The sequence below is a fragment of the Neovison vison genome, chromosome 1 (genome assembly GCF_020171115.1).
Source record: "Neovison vison isolate M4711 chromosome 1, ASM_NN_V1, whole genome shotgun sequence".
Classification (NCBI taxonomy): domain Eukaryota; kingdom Metazoa; phylum Chordata; class Mammalia; order Carnivora; family Mustelidae; genus Neogale; species Neogale vison.
In genome coordinates this window covers 22,974,097-22,999,265 of record NC_058091.1, presented here as the reverse complement: position 1 = coordinate 22,999,265, position 25,169 = coordinate 22,974,097, and the positions used below count along the sequence as shown (strand labels likewise).

General features: G+C 38.2%; 1 protein-coding gene across 11 annotated transcripts in view; it reads left to right on the top strand.

Moving 5' to 3' along the window:
* Nucleotides 1-25,169, top strand: part of CEP57L1 (centrosomal protein 57 like 1) — a 69,705-nt gene that overhangs the window by 20,620 nt on the left and 23,916 nt on the right. For 5 of the 11 annotated variants that reach the window (XM_044244460.1, XM_044244497.1, XM_044244456.1 and 2 more), the window contains exon 2: nucleotides 24,454-24,619. In XM_044244460.1, coding sequence (XP_044100395.1) covers nucleotides 24,454-24,619 — 166 coding nt within the window. Of the gene's footprint in view, nucleotides 1-7,528; nucleotides 7,660-9,594; nucleotides 9,688-23,166; nucleotides 23,250-24,453; nucleotides 24,620-25,169 lie in introns of all 11 variants that reach the window. The other 6 variants (XM_044244467.1, XM_044244474.1, XM_044244479.1 and 3 more) reach the window with 4 other exon arrangements.

Below are 25,169 nucleotides of genomic sequence, written 5' to 3'. Positions count from 1 at the left end.
AGAGGGAGAAGGAAAGAGAATCATAAGCAGGCTCCATGCTGGTTGTGGAGCACAGTTCTGGCCTGATATAGGGCTTGATCTGAAGACCCTGGGGTCATGACCTAGCCAAAATCCAGAATCAGATATTTAACAGACTGAGCCACCCAAGTGCCCCTCTCCTCTCCCTCCTGATAGGCTGTAATTTGCAGCTGATAGGAAGCTTTTAAACTAAAGGATGAAAGTTGGTCATATTAAAGGAGACTAGGTTTCTTAGCCAGGATTGGTCTAGACTAGAATGTCAAACTTGGCCAACTGTCATGATGAAATCAGCATCATGAAGTCAACCCTCTACTTTTTGCAAGGCACCAAATTTGTACTAGTTCAAAGCAAGTTCAAAACCCTGAGTTGTTTAGGCATTTCATTTATTTCACCTGAGACTATAACCTCTTCCTGTCCACCTCCATCTCTTAGCAAAAAATCTGACACATGTTAGACACTCAGCAAATATCATTGGAATTGAAATGGAATGAAAACTGAAAATTATGCCAATTCCTAACATTAGCTTTCCTGAAAAGTCATCTCAATATTTTATGAAGCAAATTATGTAGACACAGTCACAGGCAGCCTCAAACAGGATGCAAGAGAAATTCTTAGGAGCAAGAAAGATCCCATGCTTAGTCATCATAAGGTCTCTTCTATGCCTCCTGTATTTTGGCTGTTGGGGTACATTGGAAGGTCCTCAGCACTTGCAGCATTTGGCACAGTCAGCTAAAAGTAAAGTATGCACATTGAAAACTGCTGAAGAACTAGAATATTTAAGAGGAAGCTAATACAAATTTTCAAAGGTGCATTTTAAGTAAAATGTATTTTGATTATCTTAATTAAGCTACCCCAGCTAGGCAGGAAAATTAGATTTTGCCCTTTTGCCCTCCATGCAGTTCAATAACATATGCTGTTTCTCATGTTAAGACCCTAGCAGCTGTGCCAACAAGTCTGGTTTAGGGGGGAAATAAAGAAAGAAAGAAAGAAAGAAAGAAAAGAAAGACTTAGTGGTATCTCTTTACAGATCAGCTTGTCAACAACTCTGTCCATCAATAGATTACATCAGCCCTTTTGTGAACAGTTGTTCACTTCAGATATATGAATCAGAAGTTGGTGTGCTTAAGATACTGCAGCTTGCTAGTAGGTGTAAGAATTTGAATTATGAATATGGAGTTCTGAATACCAAGAAGAGCAATGCTATGACAAACCTAGGTATTTGTGTTGCTTTTTGACAGAATAACTCATACACTACTGTTAGTGATTGGAACTCTCTTTTGTCTGAATGACATAGACATCTTCCTTTTACTTTCTATTGAGGTGACTTGTTAGTAGGATTTATCTTGGAGCTCTGCATGGCTTTTTTTTTTTTTTTCTACATGGCTTTTAATTCATTTCAGTTTAACAAGCATTTATTAACTATTGAATTAAGTGCTAAGATTATAAATATGAATGAAGCTGGATTCCAGTTTTTAAGGCTTGCTATTTAAGGGAAGGACCTGAACAGAATATTTCTTTTTTTTTTTTTTTTAAGATTTTATTTATTTATCTGCCACAGAGAGAGTGGGTGAGAGAGAGAGCACAAGCAAGGGGAACAGCAGGCAGAGTGAGAAGCAGGCCTCATGCGAGCAGAGAGCCCAATGTGGCACTCAGTCCTAGGACCCTGGGATCATGACTGAGCCAAAGGCAGACGCTTAACAGACTGAGCCACCCAGGTGTCCCAGAATATTTCAATATAATGTATTAAGCATATAAGTATGCAAGAGGAGAGTTAGCTAGCCCAGCCACGGGGAACCAGAAAAGGGCTCAGAGATTAGTATTTGTAAGGACAAATTGTAAGGAAACTGAAACTCCAAGAAAATATCAGAGAGTTTACTATCATTGCTACTTCCACCACTGTATATTTATAAAATAGTATTTCTCAAAACTAAGAGAAAGGAAATGATATAATTAAGATTACATGCTGTGTAAGTATTAGGGGAGGAAAAAAACCCTAGGTCTTCTGATTTTATCCAGAGCCCTTTCCATTACATCATATTCCTTAGTGAAACCATGCAGATGCAGAGAAATGAGGGGGAAATGCCTAAGAAAAGAGTTAGTCTCTGGTCACTAAACCCAAGAGACTGTCAACGGCTTTAAGGGATGTAATGGTAAAGAATGAACCGTCGTGCTGAAATGAAATGGATTACCATGCTTCTACAGTCTGATGAAGCTGATGAATCTTTCTTTCTGATCTCAAGACACTGTTGATGGTTATCTTCAGAGAGGGGAAAGCTGTGGACATGGTTGGGAATCAGTGGTCTAGGAGTAGAAAATATTTTACTTTTTATTTTGTGCATTTTAGTGCTGCTTAAGTTTTATTACTGATACATTACTGTTTAGTAAAAACATGTTGATAGGGATTTCTGTATAGTGGGATTATAGGTGACTTAAAATTTTTAAATTAAAATATTACATAGTACATGCTAACAAATTTCATCTGAAAAGTTACTGCTGAGTAGGTTGACAGGGACAGAGTGGATTTTCCATAGATCCACCTAGAAACTATTTTTATAACATCCTTAGAACAGCAGTGGCACTATAAAACCAGTATTCCCTTATTTCTATGGAAAAGTGAATATTAAATTATAGATAAGGATGTGAGATACTTCATTTTCCACAGTCTTAAAAAAATCCCTCTATCATAGATACAAGTACACATTTGCTCCTGGGGTAAACAGTTTTCCTGAGTGAAAGAGATTCTCTGGCAGGGTGTGAGAAGAGTGGAAATCAGATTTGAATTGTTGTATTAGTTACTTTAGACAGGACAGTGCTGTGAGAGGGACTTTGGGGACCTTTACCCACCAAAAGCAGGGAAAAGCTAGCAGTGGTTGGTTGAATAACTGGTTTCTTTGTAAAAAAAAAAAAAAATTTTTTTTTTAATGAGGGAACTCCTCACAATGATCAGTTGGTGCTTATTATCATTCTGAAGTCATTTTAGTCTTTTTTTTTTTTTAGATTTTATTTATTCATTTGACAGAGAGAGATCTCAAGCAGGCAGAGAGGCAGGCAGAGAGGGGGGGAAGCCAGCTTCCCGCCGAGCAGAGAACCCGATGTGGGGCTCGATCCCAGGACTCTGAGACCAGGACCCAAGCCAAAGGCAGAGGCCCAACCCACTGAGCTACCCAGGCGCCCCGCCATTTTAGTCTTCTAATAATGATATGCTTGTTATACAGTGAAATTGCAGTTTTATAAGATGCCAGAACAGCTATGGCATATAATTTGTGCAGTGTTTATCCTATCCTTGGAAAAGATGGAAAATGCATGCCTGAACTAGGAATGCACAACTTTTCTGGAAAATTATAAAAATGCTAAAGGAATTTTTTTTTATGGTGGCATTGTTGAAAAGGGATTAATTTTTCTTAAAAAGGACCAGAATGCTCTGGCTATAATACAAGTATTTGGTTAGTGTGTTTGTGGCCTGTGAGTAAAAGATGAAATACCGAGTATTGGATTGGGACTATAAATCATCATCCTTGGCAAGAGCAAAGTTTGCTCTTTCTCCTGTTGCGTCTGGACAGTTACCAGGGCCTGTGGGGAGCTAGGCAATCTAGTTCTCAGAGTCCCAGAGAATATTAAAGCATTTACATAAAGTTGGGATAGCAGTGGTCTGATCTCACTTGTTGGTTGTTTAGTTTATTTTGTAATTTTTTTATGGGTGAGATTTTTATATTTGGGGGAATTATAAAACATTGTTAAATGTGGGAAGGGAAAGGATTTTTATAATTTTTAATAACCTTTTATAGTTCTTACCACTAAAAATAATCAATACCCATATGAAATTATGGATGGAGTACATTTGAGAACCAGAAATTAGCCTTTCCATCCCAGTTTTTGGGCATTCAGAATAACTTGCTGGACTTTCCATTTATTGTGTTTCAGTGATTCTAATACTTTTTTTCAGATTTAAGAAAAGTTCTAAAACAATGATATGTCTTATAATCATTATTGGCCTGAATTAAAGTAGGATTACTTCAGAGAGATTTTTGCATTTTCCTCCTTCAGTCATTTGCATGACTACCAACCTGGGACCATTTTAAATTAAATTCTCTGTTTAAGAGTTTGTTATTAATCTCACAGGTAGTATGAATTCAGAGTATAAAGCAGTGTAAGAACTGTCTTTGAGTTAATATTCCCTCTACTTGGTGCCTAGTACTTGAAAGGTAGAGATTTTCAAGTTTCCTTGCTGTTTCTTTCTGCATGATGAGTTTATTTTCCATTTATCCTTCTCTTCATTTGTAGCCTTTCTTTTGTTTCAGCTTTATTTGAGAAGTCTCCGGGTTTTTTTCTTATGGTACACAAAAAAACAATGCATCTTATAGTAGATGGTGGCTTAGATTTGAGAAAAGACCCATCAAGACATTTGGTTAGGCCTTTACTTAAGCATCCTTCTTTGGCACTTGTTTATTTTTATGGTAGACACATTTCTAAGACACAATGTCATTGTTACACACATTTTTTTGTTCATTCCTCATTGGTGATCTTCAAACTTGAATGTGCATAAGAATCAACTGGGGAGTGAAAACTATTTCCAGGCCCAAAGTTCTGTTTCTGTGAACTTGGGTGATGCCCTCTCATCTGCACTTTTGACAAATACTCTCAAGTTATCCACACTTAGAGAAAAACTAACTGCATTCTCTATCTCTAAGTGAATACTCATGGTTTCAACTGCCATCTGTATTTATTGATGACTTCTAAATTTTTATGTTGAGTCTAAACCATTTTTCTTGGATGCCAAATCCATCTCTACAACTGATGTGGCTCTATTAAAGGCAGAATACTCTCTGACCCAGGCTGCCTTGGTTCAAGTCTCAGCTCAGCCACTTAATAGTTGTGTGACCTTGGGCAAAGTTAGCTTCTCAGGTGCCTCATGTAAAATGAAATTTGAATACCTCAGAGGGTTGCCTTGATAATTCAGTGGATTCACTCATACAAAGTTCTTTGACCAGAGTCTGGCACATGAGAAGTTCAATGTAAGTGTTGGCTGTTTTTATGTTGTTATTGTTCCAAAGCACCTCAAACATGTCTAAAATGAACCTTTTATACACCACCACCACCCTCCATCTGTTTTCTCCTTTGACTACAGTTTTATTTAATTTCTCCCTATCACTGATTTTCCTCATTTGGGTCATACATTTTATGAATTCAACATCATATTTATCTCTAATTTGTCCTCTCCTTTATTTCTTTGTTTTTTCCTTTCCTTTTCTTTCTTTCTTTCTTTTTTTAGAGAGAGCATGCATACTTGCACAGTGGGGGTGGGGAGGGGCAGAGGGAGAGGGAGGGAGTCTCAAGGAGGCTCTACACCCAGCACAGAACCGAAGGTGAGGGGTTGGGGGGTGGGCCTCAATCTCACAACCCTGAGATCATGACCTGAGCTGAAATTAAGAGCCGGGCATTTAACTGACCAAGCCCAGGTGCCCCTTGTCCCCTCCTTTCTATTCCCACTTCTGTTGCTTTGGTTTGGGTCTCTAGCCCCTCTCACAGAGTTTTGGAATAGCCTCCTAAATGGACTTCTAGCCTCTGGTTGTTTTTCTTCATTCAGAGCTCACAGAAATCTTTATCAAAGGCAATCAGATCCTGCCATTCGGTCTGCTGGTTTGATAAACATGGTAAAATCCAAAGACGTGTCTGGCATACAAATCTCCTTTGAGCTAGTTTTTGCCTCCTTGTTCTGCAACACTCATTTATCATATTCCCGCTTTATATATTACTTGTAGTAGATTCTCTCTTGCTTTCATAACTTTGCATAAACAAGCAGTATAGCATGGGAGTCAGTAGTGTGAGCTCTAGAGCCAGACTGCTTAAGTCCAAATCCTGACTTTGCAGCTTAACTAGTTGTGTGAACTTGGGCAAAACACTTTTTCTGTGCCAGTTTCCTAATCTTTAAAATGGGAATAGTCGTGCCTCATAGATATGTTATGAGGATTTTACTAAGTTAATTTACATAAGCATTCAATAAATATAAAGTATTGTTTTTATTATTACCATGCTGTTTCCTTTGACTGTATACTTGATCTTCTCCACTACCCATTCTCTCACTGTCTTTTGCCTATCAGGTCCTATTCATTCATCTGTCATAAAGAGCTACCTCCTCAGTGCACTTGGGCGGCTCAGTCGGTTAAGGGACCAGCTCTTGATTTTGGCTCTGGTCATGATCACGGAGTCCTGAGATCAAACCCCTAGTTGGGCTCTGTGCTCAGTCTGTTTGAGGATTCTAACTCTCTCTCCCTCATCCCTTCCCCCTACCACCACTTGCATACTCTCTCTCTCTCAAGTGAATAAATAAATCTTTAAAAAAAAAAAAAAAACTACCTCCTCCAAAAAGCCATTCTGAAATACCCACATTCTCTTACGCTGATCCTCTGGGTTCCCATAGCACCCTTTTGTGGTATAATTAAACTCTGAATGCTTTAAGGACTACCAGTATTGTTCATATGTATTTTTCATCTCTGAATGGCCAGAGAATGAGACTTAATTGTTTTGTTCTTTCTTATTTGCTATAGATTAAGAAACCCAAAAGAGGAGGGATACTCTATTAGAGACAAGTAAACAGATGCTGATAAGCAGACTGGAAAGCAGGAAATAGCAAGAGGTGAAAAGACAGAAAACAAAATCTAAGTCTGGAGCTTTCCAGTGAAGGGACAGACAGTCCAAGAAGTATCAGTGTGGTTCTCCAAGTATCATAGTATATAATTAAAAAGCTATGATAATATCCTAAGTCATCCCAAAGATCAAATTGTATAGAGTATACTTGGCCTAAAAGGAAGGAAAGTAGCTTAAACATTTTAGAAATATTTCTTTTAAAACCAGTTGAAATTAATTTTGGCAATTATGTAGTTGAGCTTTCATTATTTATAATTGTCCAACAGCTCACCCCCCCTTGGGCAGCCTGAGTAATCATTGCACTCCTGTAATTAATTCTGGCCATTGAATGTGCTCAGTTTGTGTATATGGATATTGGCCAGGGTGGGGGGGAGGGTAGGGAGCAGATTGTAATAGGCTAACAAAGTGAATTTGTGACAATTAATATGAGCACTGTTAACTTTAAAATTTATTATTTGTTGACTCAAATTTCTAAGTTCTTTATACATTTACTAATGTTGCCATCAACCTTTCTAAGGAAAAATGGTTAGAAACAGATTTAAGCTCAACAGATAAATATAATGAACATTGTAAGAATGTTGAAACTCTTTCAAAATAACTGATTTAAAAGAAAGTTAGAACTTTCTGATAAAATATTACCAGTAATAATTTAAAATCCTAAGATTTATGATTTGCTTACTTAAGTGAAATATTATAATAAAACATTGTATACAAAATACATACCAAGCTACAGTATGTGACTATTTTTACAACTTAAGACAGTATTTATAAATTGTTGGATTTAACCATAACAGAGGGAAAAGTTGCTGATCTAACAAATTAGTTTCAGGGGATTCATTTTACAATTTTTTTTTTCTTTGATTAGGCCCTGAGGATACAATGCCCCTTTGCAGAACACAGCAGTTTGGACTGCAGGAACTTACAAAAGAAATAAACATAATTGCCTTCCCTGAATTTCTATTGATATAGGAGACATAAGACCCCTAAAAATGAGATGTAAGTGCCCCAACACATATCCATATAAATTATCAATATTGTACATCTTCAGCTATTTTCTTCCTCTGCAGAAATCTAGTTGAGGAAACTATTTGCATGAAAATACTTGTTATTATAAAACTGATATGTATTTATTATAAACAATGTAGAAGAAGGTTGAAATAAGAAAAATGACGGTCTCTTGTTCATCTATTAACATTTTAATATATTTAATAGTCTTTTATATATGCTTTATCCCTTTTAAAAATTGGACTGTAATTATATAATTTTATGTTCTTCTTTATTTACTCTATATTAAATCAGAAGGATTTTCTCCTGAACTAAATATTCAAGATAAACTACAGGTAAAGATGATGGGGAGTCTAAACATTTAAGTAATCTCAGACATTGTGAAGTCTGAAACTTACTGGATTCAGTTTCAATGAGGAAATTTCTAACTTTCTAATGAGATAAAATATTCATTAAGTCTAGATATTTTAAATTCAGCAATTGATAAGTTTGCTTGGAAATCAGCTCTTATTGCAAGGCATTGAGTTGAATTAACTGTGCACATAACAATTAGATGCTCTGTTTTAATTTATAAAATAGTTGTAGAAGATTGGCATTACTTTATATTCTTTAAAAAAAAACTTAAATATGGTTGTACTCATATAATCATATTTCTCCTGTCCAGACTCATTTAAGATAATGAATGTGAGAGGAATGCACAAGAGCACTTCCCCAAAGCCATTGGCTGGGAAAGAAAATGGGAGGGGCTGTTTTCCTGAGTTCTTATCCACCAGGGCTCCAAAACTGGAGCTGTAGAGGTCAGCAGGGCTTGGCTAGGATAGAGCTCTGAGTGCAAAGAAGGCAGGCAAACAACCCAGAGGCAGACCTGTGGAAATAGCCATCTGAGGAACGCCTGTGAGGAGTTAACACACAGTGAGGAGATAATTCACTCTTCCTAGAGCTGCCCCTGAGAGGTAGCTTCAGGAGATACCTCTCTAGGGACAAAGGAGCAGGAGCAGGTGGCACTATTTCTCTCCCCCACTCCCCATCGTAAACCCAGAGCCACCTGTGGAGGGCAGCTCACCTCAACACTAGCTGCCTAGCTTGCTTGCAACAAATCCCACACCTCTGTGCTCTGGTGCAACAGTCCTTCTCAGTCAAACCTCCCTCAGTCCTAGAATGGTGAGACTCTTCCCCAGAAGATCAGCACAGGCCTCTGCCCGCACCACATGCCTAAAGCCTGGAGTCTTCAAGGTCAGCAGGCTTGGCTTGGCTAGATCCAGGAGAGCACTGCGCTGCCCCCGGAGAGAAGGCAGACAAACAAGCTTGAGCCAGATAGTGTGGAAACAGTGATCCGAGAAATGCCTGGGACATACAGAGAGGAGATTATTTGCTCTTCTTGGAGTGATTTTCTGAGAGCAACGGGCACAGAGTCCCCTCTCTAGGGACAAAGGAGCAGGCGGGCATCATTTCCCTCCCCACCCTCAGCATAAACACAAAGACACCTGTCATAATCAGTACAGCGCCAACACTGGTTGCCTAACCTGCTTATACCAAGTCCCACAACCCTGCATTTCGTTGGTACTGCCCTGCTTGATCAAGTTTGCCTCAGTGCCAGCACGGTGGGCCCCTTCCCCAGAAGATCAGCAGAAACCCCTGCCCACATCACCAGCCAGAGAGTTCTGCAGGGCTTATTTCTACTGGAAGTAGTAGCAGGTCTCATTTAACAAGTAGACCAGAGTATTCCTAGTTGAAACATACCACATTCTGGCCAAGGACACAACACTGCCCATTGCAGGCAAGGAGAGCCTCTGCATACAACTGGCCTAAAGGATAGAGCAGCCAAAACACAGCAGCAGAGTACATGCAGCAAACACTAGAAACTTACCCTGAAACACCAGGCCTGGACACTACATGACCTTTCCTTCATTAAGCCATTACTCTTAGGAGCAGGAAACAGAACAGGCTTTTTTAACCCACAGAAGAAGATGGAGACTAAGACAAATGCCCAGACAGAGGAATTCATCTTGAAAAAACAAGGTAAGATCATGGCCAGAGACCTAAGTGAAACATATAAGTAACATGCCTGATAGAGAATTTAAAGCAACAATCATAAGGATACTCTCTGGGCTTGAGAAAAGAGTGGAAGATTTCGGGGCAGGGGGGGTCTTACTACAGAGATAAAAGAGTTAAAAAGCAGTCAGAAATGAAAAATGCAATAACTGAAATTCAAAACAGACTTGATGCAGTGAGCACAGTGAAGAAGCAGAGGAATGAGTAAGTGATATAGAAGATATAATAATGGAAAATAATGAAGCTGAACAAAAGAACGAACTGTGGAACACAAGAATAGACCTAGGGAATTTGGTGACTCTGTCAAACGTAATAACATTCATATTAAAAGAGTCCCAGAAGAAGAGAGACAGAAAGGGGGCAGAAAATTTATTTGAGGAAATAGTAGCTGAAATCTTCTCTAATCTGAGGAAGGAAATGTGTCCAGATCCAGGAGACAAAGAGGACTCCCCTCAGAATCAACAAAAGCAGGCCAACATAAAGACATAATATAATTAAGTTTGCAAAATATAAAGATAAAAAATCCTAAAAGCAGAAAGAAGTCCCTAACTTACAAGGGAGTACCCATTTGGCTAGCTGCAGATCTCTCAACAGAAACTTGCCAAACCAGAAAGGAGTGGAATGAGGTAGCCAATGTGCTGAATGGGAAAAATCTGCAGCCAAGAATACTCTATCCAGCAAAGCTATCACTCAAAGTAGAAGGAGAGATAAAGAGCTTCCCAGACAAACAAAAACTAAAGGAGTTCATGACCACTGAACCATCCCTGCAAGAAATATTAAAGGGGACTCTGAGTGGAAAGGAAGGACCAAAAGTGACAAAGACTAGAAAGGAACAGGACAAATCTCCAGAAACAAAAACAAACAAGTAATAAAATGGCACTAAATACATATCCATCAGTAACTACTCTGAATGTAAATGGACTAAATGCTCCAACCAAAAGACATAGGTGTCAGAATGGATTATTAAAAAAAATAAAAGAGGCGCATCTATATGATGCCTATAAGAGACTCATCATAGACCTGAAGACACCTGCAGATTGAAAGTGAGGGGATACAGAAGCATTTATCATGCAAACGGATATCCAAAGAAAGCTGGAATAATAATACTTCTGTCAGACAAAGTAAATTTTATTTATTTTTTTTAAGATTTTATTTATTTATTTGACGGGCAGAGATTACAAGTAGGCAGAGAGGCAGGCAGAGAGAGAGGAGGAGGAAGCAGGCTCCCCGCTGAGCAGAGAGCCGGATGCGGGGCTCGATCCCAGGACTGTGGGATCATGACCTGAGCCGAAGGCAGAGGCTTTAACCCACTGAGCCACCCAGGCACCCCCAAAGTAAATTTTAAACCAAAGACTAACAAGAGATGAAGAAGGGCACTGTGTCATAGTAAAAGGGACTGTCCACCAAGAAGATCTAACAATTGTAAATATTTATTCCCCTAACATGGAAGCACTCAAATATATAAAACAATTAATAACAAAAATAAAGGAATTAATTGATAATAATACAATAATAGTAGGGGACTTTAGCATCCCACTGACATCAACAGACAGATCATCTAAACCCAAAATCAACAATGGCTTTGAAGACACAGTGGACCAGATGGACCTAACAGGTATATTTAGAATGTTCCATCCTTAAGCAGCAGAATACACTTTTTTTTCAAGTCCAGAATAGATCACATACTAGGTCACAAATCAGGCCTTAACAAGTACAAAACAATTGGGATCATACCATGCATATTTTCTGACCACAATGCTATGAAACTAGAAAGAAAACAAGAAAAAATCTGGAAAGACCACAGATACGTGGAGGTTAAACAACATGCCACTAAACAATGAATGGGTCTACCAGGAAATAAATGAATGAATTAAAAAAAAAAACCCACCTGGGAACAAATGAAAATGAAAACACAATGTTCCAAAACCTTTGGGATTCAGCAAAAGCAGTTCCAGGAGGAAAGTATATAGCAGCAATACAGGCCTACCTCATAAAGCAAGAAAAATCTCAAATAGCCTAACTTTACACCTAAAGAAGCTAGGGCAACAACAAGAAATGAAACCTTAAAGGCAGCAGAAGAAGGGACATAATGAACATTAAAGCAGAAATAAATGATACAGAAACTGAATAAATAATAGATCAATGAAACCAGAAGCTAGTTCTTTGAGAGGTTAGTAAAATTGATAAACCCTAGCCAGACTTATCAAAAGAAAAGAGAAAGGACCCAAACAAAATCACAAATAAGAGAGGAGAAATAAAAGCCAACACCACAAAAATACAAACAATTATAAGAGAATATTATGGAAAACTATATGCCAACAAATTGGACAACCTAGAAAAAATGGATAAATTCCTATAAACATGTAAGCTACCAAAACTGAAACATTAAGAAATAGAAACTTGAACAGACCAATAACCAGCAAAGAAATTGAATCAGTAATAAAAATATCTCCCAACCAAAGTCCAGGGCCAGATGCCTTCATAGGTGAATTCTACCAAGCATTTAAAGAAGAGTTAATACCTCTTCTCTAACTATTCCAAACATAGAAGTGGAAGGAAAACTTTCAGACTCATTCTACAAAGCCAGCATTATTCTGAAATCACAACCAGATAAAGACTCCACTAAAAAAGAGAACTACAGGCCAATATCCCTGATGAACATGGGTGCAAAAATTCTCAATAAAATACTAGCAATTCGAATCCAGCAGTATGTTAAATGTATCACTCACCATGATCAAATGGGATTTTCCAATAGACTTGTATATCCTTTTATATTATTTCTCCTTTCCATGAATGCCATTGCCATCTCTTCACTTGCCCAAGTGAAAATTTTGGGAGCACTTTTTTATTCTTGCCTCTCCCCCATTTTCCCATTTCACATATCGAGTTGGTTCCTAAGTCCTTTCGATTATATCTTCTCAGTATCTTATGTTCCTGTCATCTACTCCAGTCTTAATTCAAACCTATATTTTTCTTTGTTTTAATTGCTTCAGCAACCTCTTTGTCCCTCTGTTAATAATTTCTCCCCCACCAGTCCATCTATCTCATAGCCACCTGAATAATCTTGTCAGAACGTAAACATGATCATGTTATTTTCCTTTATATCCTTCATTAGCTCCCCATTGCCTGATCCTATGGAAGACAGACTCTCAATGTGATGTACAAAGTCCTTTATGGTTTGGCCCTTACATACCTTTTTAGCCATCTCTTACTGCTAGCATTTATTCACTGTGCTCCAGTCAGATTCACTAGGATCTGTCATGTCCCTCAATGATTTTACATCCTATCTGACTAAATATTTCCAAATTTCATGTTCCTGCTAAGCCTCTTGTTTGCTTGTTTTGATCTCTGTCTTTCATATCTTCCCTCGGTGTCTGGTAAGGCTTGATTAAACAACTTAAATCTCAGAGTCAGATACTGAAAAACTGATTGGAAACTCCAAATCCATCCAATCCATTTATTTTATCATCTTTAGTATTTTTGTTAACTTGGACTAGTCATATTCCCTTCATCAAGCTATTCCCATCTCCACTTGGATATAATCTAGACTACCAGTGTTCTGAGAACTGGAATGTTCCTGCCTTGAGTCAGGTGCCACCCCCACCTATGCTGGAAGTCCCTCAATTCAGACAGAGACATTCTGTCGTTTCCTTTTAGAAAAAATAAAACAAAAGTTCTAGTCTTCTTCCCAGATGGGGATAAAGCAGTCTTCTGGCTTCATAGAGAGATGAAGAGGGTTTGGGCATACAATTTACTAACGTAAACTTTCATACTGTTTTCTAGTGTTTGGGTCCATCTTAACTCTTACCTTACAGAGGTGCAGCTCTGTCCCAAGCCATTTGGAGGTTTTGCAGAGTAAACTTAAAAGTCACTTTTCTTCCTTGGGTTAGGAGACTGCCTTTTTTGCATTAGCTCATTCTGTTACTATTTGTACATCTGCTTTCGATTTTTCCAGAGTTTTGTTGTTGCCCTTGCAGGTTGATACCTTTTTTAAAAAAAGCGTTTTAGTGTTATTTTAGTGTGTTTCCAAGAGGGAGCAAATAAGTGTGTATGTCCACTCTGGCATATTTACCTAAACTCCTCTTTCAAAGCTGTAATTCTAAATTAGTTCTGGCTTTTCTTGTTTCTCCATCAATCAGGAAGAGTTAGATAATATCTTTCGTATTCCTTTGTGTACGCTTTTGTTATTGAAACGCTTTTTGTTATGGAACTGATCCTATTCAGTCATATCTTATTTTTAACCCGTTTTCTCCCCTACCACATATTGTTAGGCAACCAATCTACAGAATTTTTTCATCTGGGAAAACCGAATCTTTATAACTCCCCATTTACCCTTCCACCATTCTGCTTTCTGTTAATATGAACTGGACTACTCCCGATACCACTTATAAGGGAATCATACATTATTTTGTCTTTTTGGTTGGTGTATTTCACTTAGCATGATGTCCTTAGTGTTTATCCATGTTTCAGTATGTTTCAAAATTTCTTAAGGCCGAATTATATTCCATTATATGTATATACATTTTGTTTATCTATTGATGGATATTTGGGTGGTTTCCACCTTTTGTCTATTGTGAATGATGCCATTATGAGCATGCATGTACAGATATTTTCTCAATTCTGCTTTCTTCAGGATATCCTGAGAAATGTCATTGTCTTTTAAGACTTTTTTGACATTTCTTTGGGCACCTGAGTGGTTCAGTGGGTTAAAGCCTTTGCCTTCAGCTCAGGTCATGATCTCAGGGTCCTGGGATCGAGCCCCGCATTGGGCTCACTGCTCAGCCGGGAGCCTGCTTCTCCCTCTCTCTGCCTGCCTCTCTGCCTACTTGTGATCTCTCTGTCAAATAAATAAATAAAATCTTAAAAAAAAAAAACTGGTTGGTCTAAAGCATTTAGCATCTCTTAAATATGTCTGAAGTTATTACATTTTCAAGCCGCATGGCAGATTAGATGTTCAGAGAAACCTCCTCTGGTAAAGAGCACAGAAATGCTGTATAAAATGTTAAAACAATTTTTGAAAAGCATGACTGAGTTGGAAGCGAAGGCTGTATGTAATGAGAAAACCCAGTTCCACAGAGATAAATGAGCCCTAGAGCCCATTTTATCCCTGAGGACACCTTCTGTGATCCTTGATGGCCCAGAACCTGGGCATTAAGGAGGTATTTCTGCTTGCATGGGGCGAGGGACAAATTCTGATGGGCATGCTCGTAAGTTTGGACTCTGCGGTGTAAAAAGCTGGGATCCCCAAAGGAAAAAACCTTCTATTAATGACAGGAAAATAACCTGCTCTTCAGAATGACACTGTTTGTTTCATCTTTGGCTTTGGATGAAGTGGACAAAAGAATCTTTCCTAATCACATGTGGGATTGGACTTGGAATTCATACTGCACCAAAAAACAAAACAAAACCTCAATATAAAAGCTATTGAATGGCGCCTTGAGTTTGGGGTGCCCTATGGACCTAGCAGAAACAAATAGAAATCTTCTTTGAAGAAAACTCCTTTAAATACTGGTTTTGAAGTATTTTCCTAGTTAAAGGTCCAAGTATACACATTTATTAGAAATTATTCTTGGGATCAATACATGTAGAAGGGAGAAGAAGGAAGCACTGTTAGGCAGAGAAGTCCAGCTTTGGTGAAGACCCAACTAAGGTTTCACTGCTACTATAAGGAGCTCTGGAGATGGGTGATCCTTCGTTGTTGACTTGACTTGGGACAAGAGGGTCAGGCATTTTTACCCTCATTGGATGTGGACTGCCCCTGGAAGGAGCCTTGACCTTAGATGAGACAGTATTCTCTGGACAAAGCAATCCCCAAAGAGGGCCAGCAGCCCAAGGGCCACTTTCTGGCAGCTTTCCCAGGAACTAGGAAAAGTTTACATTCCTGAAAGGGAATCCAGGCAGTACATCATAATGTCCACCACAATGAGCAAAGAAAACTTGTAGGTGAATATAGCAAACACTGACTTTATAAATCAAAGCAATATTGTCTAATTTGTGTAGTTAAAATAAAAATAAAAATTTCAGAACCATAGTATTATATGAGTCTGGAGGGGAGTGATGGGAATTAATGCCTTCTAGGATCTGTGTTCTGTAATTGAATACTATACAGAAGTGAAAATGAATACCATACAGCTTCATGTTCCAACATAAATACCAAGATATTTTGAATGAAAAAAGTACGGTTCCACTTATAGAAAGTTTAAAAACCATCAAAACCAAACAATATATTGGTAAGGGTGCATACAAATATGACTAAACTTAACAGGCATTAAAATGAGCAACACAAAAGTCAATGCAAGAAATGGGGAAGACACAGAGAGGGTTTCAACAGCACTATCACACTATTTCTTAATCTAGGTGTAGATATACAAAAGTTTGTTTTGTTATAATTCCTCTAACTATACGTGTATGTATTATGTATATGGTAAATTATTTTTTTTAACTCTATTAAGTTATTAAGAAGAAGGGAATCTGCTGGTCTTGGTGACCAGAACATACTAGAGTTGTCTCCTAAATTAGAATTCAGCTGTGGTAATCTGGATCTAGTCCATTCTACTGAGATTTAATCAGAAATAAGTTATCAGTTATATGATTGAGTCATCTCTATTTGATTTATCAATTTTGCCCTCAGGGGATGGGATTACTCTTTTACAGGCTTTTCAGATACAGGGATGAAATTCGAAGTTTGAAAATGATCCTAAATTCTGTAGCAAGTTTTTGTTAGATGAATTCAAATGTAATATAATAGTTACCACAGTCAATATTCAATGCAACCTCTCTATCAATGATAAAGTATAGAAGCCCTACTTTTTTCCTCACAAAATCTGTGTAATCTATAAGAATCAGAGACAGCAACTTTGTTTTGTTTTTTTTTCTTCCAATTTATTTATTTTCACAAAAACAGTATTCATTTTTTTTTCACCACACCCAGTGCTCCATGCAAGCCGTGCCCTCCATAATACCCACCACCTGGTACCCCAACCTCCCACCCCCCCGCCACTTCAAACCCCTCAGATTGTTTTTCAGAGTCCATAGTCTCTCATGGTTCATCTCCCCTTCCAATTTACCCAAAAGCACATATCCTTCCCAATGTCCATAACCCTACCCCCCTTCTCCCAACCCCCGTCCCCCCAGCAACCCACAGTTTGTTTCGTGAGATTAAGAGTCACTTATGGTTTGTCTCCCTCCCTATCCCATCTTGTTTCATGGATTCTTCTCCTACCCACTTAAGCCCCCATGTTGCATCACCACTTCCTCATATCAGGGAAGAGACAGCAACTTTGAATTCAGCATGAGGATAGTGAGTTCTGTCTCTCTGGAGACCTATAGCAGAGCTTAGATGACTTGTTAAAGATAGTGTGAAAATAAGTTTGTGAAATTTCATTTAGAAAATAGATGGCCTCTAAGATGCTCTTAGGCTTTACCAAGATTACATGATTCTATGCATGATTCAGTGTTTCTTAAACGTCCCATTTTTCTCCAGAAGGCATTTTCCTGCTGACACTCCATTAGGGTAGTTTCTGTTTAGATAAATATAAACAGAGTCCTTAAGAGAGAATATTTTTCTCGAGCTCCATGGATTTTGGAGTGCAGGAAACTTGAGCTATGTGATTAGTAATTAGTTAGTGTCTCTGGACTTTGGCTTCTATATCTATAAAACAGGAAGATTGCAGCTGATCTAAATTTTAAATGGATATATGAAATTTCCCTGTCAATTCTAGAACTCCCAAATATTTATGACTTATACAGATTTTTGGTACCATGGACTTCTCAAACATTTTGAATATAGTCCCCATTGTTTCAAACTAAATAACCTGAAATATATCCTTTGTCACCCTCTTAATACTTTCTGGAGCAAAGTGTTAGATATATTTTTTTTAAGATTTTATTTATTTATTTGATAGATAGAGCTCACAAGTAGGCAGAGAGGCAGGCAGAGAGAGAGAGAGGAAGAAGCAGACTCCCTGCCAACCAGAGAGCCTGATGCAGGGCTCAATCCCAGGACCCCGGAATCATGACCTGAGCTGAAGGCAGAGGCTTTAACCCACTGAGCCATCCAGGCACCCCTAGATAATGTTTTTTAAAAACCAGACTCTAGGGGTGCCTGGGTGACTCAGTTAAGTGTCTGTCTTCAGCTGAGGTCATTTCAGGATCCTGGAATCGAGGCCTGTATCAGGTTCCCTGGTCAGTGAGTAGTCTGCTTCTGCCACTCCCTATCCCCATGCTCTCTCTTTCACTCTCAAATAAATAAATAAAATCCAAAAAAAAAAAAAAAATTCTATATTTCACTGTATTCTAAAGTTGCCTGAATTTGATTATACCTTAACCTTCAGATTAGTTATTTATATGTCCCTGTATTTATGTCCCTGTAATTCAAATGTGTCGTATTTTTCTAATTTTACAGTGCTGTGGTTTTTTCAATGACACTTAAATTCTTTTTCTTTTATTATGTCATGTTAGTCACCATACAGTACATCATTAGTTTTTGATGTAGTGTTCCATGATTTGTTGTTTGCTTTTAATACCAAGTGCTCCATGCAGTAAGTGCCCTCCTTAATACGGATTACTGGGTTAACCCATCCCCCATCCCTGTCCCCTCTAAAACCCTCAGTTTGTTTCTCAGAGTCCGTAGTCTCTCATGGTTCATCTTCCCCTCCGATTTCCCCCCTTCTTTTTTCCCTTCCTTCTCCTAATTTCCTCCATGCTATTCCTTGTGTTCCACAAATAAGTGAAAAAATATGATAATTGACTTTCTCTGCTTGACTTACTTCACTTAGCATAATCTCTAGTCCCATCCATGTTGATGTAAAAGTTCAGTGTTCATCATTTCTGATGGTTAAGTAGTATTCTGTTGTGTATATGGACCACATCTTCTTTATCCATTTGTCTGTTGAAGGGCCCCTCTTCTCTTTCCACTGGCTATTGTGGACATTGCTGGATGAACACTGGGGTGCAGTGGCCTTTCTTTTCACTAAATCTGTGTCTTTGGGGTAAATACCCACTAGTGCATTTGCTGGGTTATAGGGTAGCTCTATTTTTAACTTTTTGAGGAAACTCCCCACTATTTTCCGAAGTTGCTATACCAACTTGCATTCCCACCAACAGTGTAAGAGGGTTCCCCTTTCTCCACAACCTCTCCAACATTTGTTGTTTCTTGCCTTGTCAATTTTTGCCATTCTAACTGGTGTGAGGTGGTATCTCATTGTAGTTTTGATTTGAATTTCCCTGATGGCAAATGATGATGAACGTTTTTTCATGTGTCTGTTAGCCATTTGTGTGTGTTCTTTTGAGAAGTGTCTGTTCATGCCTTCTGCCCATTTTTTGACTTGATTATTTGTTTTTGGGGTTTGAATTTGAGAAGTTCTTTATAGATCTTGGATATCAGCCCTGTTTGTAGTGTCATTTGCAAATATCTTCTCCCATTCTGTGTGTTGCGTCTTTGTTTTGTTGACTGTTTCCTTTGTTGTGCAGAAGCTTTTTATCTTGATGAAGTCCTAGAAGTACCTTTTTGGTTTTGTCTCCCTTGTCTTTGGAGATGAATGACACTTTATTTCTACAGCATTATTCTTTCATTTTTAATATAAACTATTGAGGAAATAAATAGTTTATAATATTTTAGGTAAAAATGCTAGTATTTGTGTCAGAAACTAATACAAATACATATAAATTAAATGAATATGAGTCAAAAGCATGATTTTAGTTTTATTCTCCCATTTGATTTTGCTGGGGCATTTTTAGTCATTTTAAATTATTGCATACAAGGTAGCACATTAACAATTTCCTATTCAATTTATTAAGCTTAAGAAATTACTAAAGGTAAGTTATAGGGGGAAAATAAGTCAAGGTAGGGTTATGTAATTGTTTCACATCAAGTAGGAAACTCTAAATTGCAAATAACTTTATCATGTCCTCTAAATAGCATAAACCTTAGGCATCTGTTGTTATGTCCTTGTCACTATTCCTGTGTTTCATTCACTGTGAAACAAAGGTGTAAGTTGCAGTCAGTATATTAGTTTGCTAGGGCTTCCAAAACAAATACCACAGACTGGGTGGCTTAAGCAACAGAAAATTTATTTCTCACAGTTCTGGATGCTACAAGTCCAAGCTCAAGATGTCAGTAGATTTGGTTTTTTCTAAGGACTCTCTCCTTGGCTTGCAGATGGTTGTCTTCCCACTGTCTTCACTTGATCTTTTCCGGATCCCTGGCACATCCCTGGTACCTAATTTGTATGTCCAAATTTCCTCTTTTTCCAAGGACACCAGTTAGATTGGATTAGAGCCCATCCTAAGAGTCTTGTTTAAACTTAATCACCCTTTTAACACCCTATCTCTAAACATAGTCACTCTAAAATACTGGAAGTTAGAGTGTCAACATACGAATTTTGGGGGAATAATGAATTCAGTCAGTGAAATTGTATGTAATGTACTTTCCTGCCACAGAAGTTTTCAAGAATGAAAAGTTTTGATTCTGTGCAAATGAATGATGGGTGCAGTTGTTTGCACTGTGACTTCTGGCAAGTTAGCTCACAGTATAGTTGACAGGACACAGTTTATGGGTCTTGGGTCATTTTAAGCCAAATAATTGCAAAAGGACATCCTAATTTGAATAAAATTTCTGTCTTTTGCTGGTTTCTCTTCTACTTGTTCTTCTACTTAGTATGAGGCCTTTGGAACTGTCTTCAGTTCTTACATTATACCATCAGTGGTCTCTTCCTTTTCAAAGTCAGTTGCCTTTTTTTTTTTTTTTTAATCTAAACTACTCCCTCCTTGTTACAGCCTTCTTTCTCTATTTCTTTTCTTGTTTTGATTTTTTTTTTAAAGATTTTATTTATTTGAGAGAGGAATGGGGTGGGGGTCAGAGAGAGAAGCAGACTCCCCTCTGAGCAGGAAGGGAAGCCTGATGAGGGACTTGATCCCAGGACTTGAGGATCATGACCTGGGCTGAAGGCAGTTGCTTAACCAACTGAGCTACCCAGGTGCCCCTCTTCTCTTTATTTCTGACGTCGCACTTTTATGGTTCTTTTCTGTCACAGGTTTCTCTTTCTCTTGTTTTCCTTCCTTACCTGAAATCTTTTCTATTTATACTCTTCCTTTTAGGTGACTTCTATTCTCTGTGGTTTTCTATACCATCCATATGCTGACAATGCCATTCTTTGTATTTCTATACTAGATCTCTCCTCCAAGCTTTAGACTCTTCTAACAAACTACCTATTTCATAATTTAACTCGGATGTCTCACACTTAGACTGGTGTTTGACACATGTCAGTACTATGTGAGTAGTCATGGTCTTTGTTTTTTGTTTTGGTTTTTTTAAATTTATTTATTTGACAGACAGAGATCACAAGTAGGCAGAGGCAGGCAGAGAGAGGAGGAAGCAGACTCCCCACTGAGCAGAGAGCCCAATGCAGGGCACGATCCCAGGACACTGGGTTCATGACCTGAGCAGAGGCTTTAACCCACTGAGCCATCCAGGCGCCCCGGTCCTTGTTTTTTTAATGAATGACACTATCATCTACCCAGTTATTTAAGCTGGAAAACTTGGTTTCTTCCTTATCTTCTCCTCTTAATCTTCAAGTTGCATCTTGCTTCTGTACACTCTCTTCATCTCCATTGTCACCACCCTAATCCAAATGCAGCATCATCTCATGCCTGACCAACTGCAAATGTCCCCAAACTATGGGCTATTAAATATAGTGCTTAAGAACCCACGCTCTGGAATTGAACTGGCTAGTTTTAATTCCTGTTTCCACCACTTGCAAGTTGTAATACCTTGAGTAACCTCTCTGCCTCTATTTCTTCATTTACAAAATGAGAATAATAATAGTAATAATAATAATAATAGAGCAGTGTAGGAAACAGAGAGTACCCTATTCCTAGAACCTATTGTAGTATCTCTGTCTCCTAATGCTGTCTCCCTAACAGTCCTATGGGATTATACAGAGATGATGGCACAGTCAGCCACTAGCCAGAGAGACACTGGTTTTTAAAAAGGACTATTTTGGAGCAATTGTTTCCCTCAAGAACAAGTAAAAATGGTTTTCAGTACAATATTTGTGACAGAGGTTTTTTTTGGGGGGGGGTATTTCTTTTTGTAGTGGCTCCTTAGCTGCATCCCACAAAGATGTCTTAATTTTATGTATTGTATAGAGAAATGGATTATATCCCCGTTTGTTTACAAGCTGTCAGTAATGGTTCTAGTTATAACTTGAATTTCCCTAAGCTTTACTAGGCTGTTGATGCAAATGAGACCCACATTTCATAGACTTTTGCCCCCATTTGCAAATCCTCTGAAGTGCTCCACAGGATTTTCTGAGGTCTTTTCAATGACCTATAACTAGGCTCCACACCAGATTGGTCAGAATCCTTGGAGGTTGGGGCTTCAGCACCTCTCTACTTTGAGAAATTTTTTCTCTAGAAATTTCTGTCATACATGCCCGCGAATATGTATGTCACTTCCAGCTGCTCCCTTTCTTGCTGAATGGTACTAACAATGCACCAGAGCCCTCAAAACATCAAAACTGTTGTTAGTGATCTCTAGCAATTTTCCTCTTTATTGGAATATACCATTCTACACAAGGCAGGACAGCTAATGTCCCAACCTTTTATAGAGATATTGGTGAAATATTTCTCAGTTTTTTACTTATAGTCCTCCCCCCCGCTTCCCCACACCCACGTTTGAGTCCATGAGACCGGGTTAGAGATGAATTAGAATGACCATGTCTGTGCTTTACTCAAAATTACTCCTCCCTTCCTCCATCAAGTAAGGCTTTGATTTTGGATCAAGCTTTCTGTACTTCTTTCATCTTCCTTCAGAGTGAGTTTTTCTCTTAGAATGCCACAGTTCTTTATGGGTATAAACTTCTGCTGGGTTTATGCACTTGTTTGTAACTTAGACTAGATTGTAAGGGTTAAGCTAGGACCTTTATTACCGTGACAGCCACTGAGCATCATGGTGTGTCATCTCTCATTTCTATACTGTTTTCCTTTCCTTTTCTTCACCTACCAGTGGGTTGTTATTCCGCTTATCCCCACTTTAAGACGTGTTTACACATTTAAATAAATTTTAGTTCTAATTTTTAACTTACTGGCATCTTCTAAGTAGTCATTTACATTAAAAATTTCAAATTTGAATTTGTTTTTTAACTGGTACAAAATTTAGTTTCTGAAATAAATACTTTACCTCTTTGGTAAAGAGGAAGCAGAGTCCTCCCCAAGGACCTCAGGGTACAGTGACTAATGGCAAAACTTCATTCTTTTTATTAGAGAAACTCACCAAGAGCCAAAAACTGAGATATCTTGAGTAATTCCAAGGTTCTTGGGATAGCTTCAGCCACACACCCTCTCTCTGAAGATGTACAGCCATGTTCAGAACTTCTGTACTTTGGGATCCTACCTCTATTTCATTGTGAGCCAGCTGTGACTAACTTTGCTTTTTTATTTTTTGAGGGAACAGCAACTTAGATAGATGCAGTCTCCCATGGGGAGCACACAGTATCTGAGCAGCAACAACCCAGAGGGATGGAGACATGGTTAGTAAATGGTAGCTGATACTAATAACAATAGCAAAAAATTATTGCTTCTCAAGAGCAAAGAGCATCAAATATTCTAGCAAAGCCTCCTAGGCTATTTAACTTTTATTTATTTTATTAAAAATTTATTTACTTATTTTATAGGCAGAGAGAGTGTGTGTGAGCTTGGGGAGGGCAGAAGGGGAAGGAGGGGAAAGGAATCTCAAGCAGACTTCCTGCTGCGCATGGAGCCCAACGCCGGGCTCTGTCTCACGACCCCGAGATCATGACCTGAGCCAAACTCAGGAGTCATTTGCTTAACTGACTAAGCCACCCAGGTGCCCCTTTTCTAAAGTATTTAAATTACGGAAAGGACAGTAAGTGATTTGGGGGAAATTAGGTAGGATATTGCCTGCTAAAATGGTTAAAAGAGCTCTCCTAAAAAATAAAACATTAAAATTAAATAAAACCAGAATGACAAAGCTATTTTAGATTCTTCAGATTGAGAACCATTCTAAACTATGATTAGAATGCCGGTGCATTGGGGCACCTGGGTGGCTCAGTTGATTAAGTATCCAACTCTTGATCTCGGCTCAGTTCTTAATCTTACCACCTGAGTTTGAGTCCCACACTGGGTTCCATGCAGGGTCTAGAGCCTACTTAAAAAAAAAAAAATACTGGCACATTAAGTGGAGTTGTGTTATACTCAGTGATTAGATTCAGAGATTGATATATCCAAATTACCCTTGAAAATCCCTTAGGAAGCCAGTACATTGGAATTCAATAATCTGTCTTTAAGAATTGGATTATATGGGTGGCTTGTGTTTCAAAGCTATGTTGCCTTTTAGAATATGTACCTTCCCTGAAAACCCTAGAGTCACACTGTTTGTAGAGAGGTGCTTGGATGACAAGAGGTATATGAACTTATGATCAACTGAGTAACCAGCAGATTCACCCCACCCATATAATTAATACTCACTCCAGAGCATATGCTCACTGAAAATCAGGCAGAATTATCCATACTATTTATACAGTAGATAATAATTTTTCTCTCTTGTACTGGTGAGCTTATTATAGTTGAATTTGTGATAATTAACCTCATAAATAACACCACAGTATATGATTATGTATTATGTTAAGTTTCACCTAAAGTTTTATCTAATATTTTTGTCATTTAAATAGGAAAGAATGATGCTATACTATACTATTCCTTTATTCTCTACAGATAATGGATTCTGAATTAATGCATAGTGTAGTAGGAAGCTATCATAAACCTCCAGAAAGAGTGTTTATTCCATCATTTACCCAGAATGATGCAGCATCTCGGACTCACCACTCCACAAACTTAGAGGCCACCTCTCCTAAAATGCTTCATAGTCCAAACAGCCAAGGTAATTCTAACATGAAGTCATATTTAAAATTAGAGGAATGATATGAAATATGTTATATAAAACTTTGCATTTTTATGTAGAAAAAAGTATGATTGTTTAATCTTAATTAAACTATTAGTTTTGACTCTGTTGCTTAAAGTTTTCATAAACATAGATAAGTTATTTAACATTTTTTTTTCCAAAGATATTATTTATTTATTTGTTAGAGAGAGGGGGAGAGAGAAAGCACGAGCACAGGCAGGCGGAGTGGCAGGCAGAGGCAGAGGGAGAGGCAGGCTCCCTGCCAAGCAAGGAGCCCGATGTGGGACTCAGTCCCAGGATGCTGGGATCATGACCTGAGCCGAAGGCAGCCGCTCAACCAACTGAGCCACCCAGGCGTCCCAAGTTATTTAGCATTTTTTATTTCGGCTTCTTCAGATGTAAGATAGAGATTAACCAGCTAGACACATAATTACAATTTTATTCTAAAAAATCATGAGAAAATAGGAAAATACTCTTTGAAGAATCAAAGGTCAGATTTGGAATCTTTCTAAGCTAGATGATTAGAATA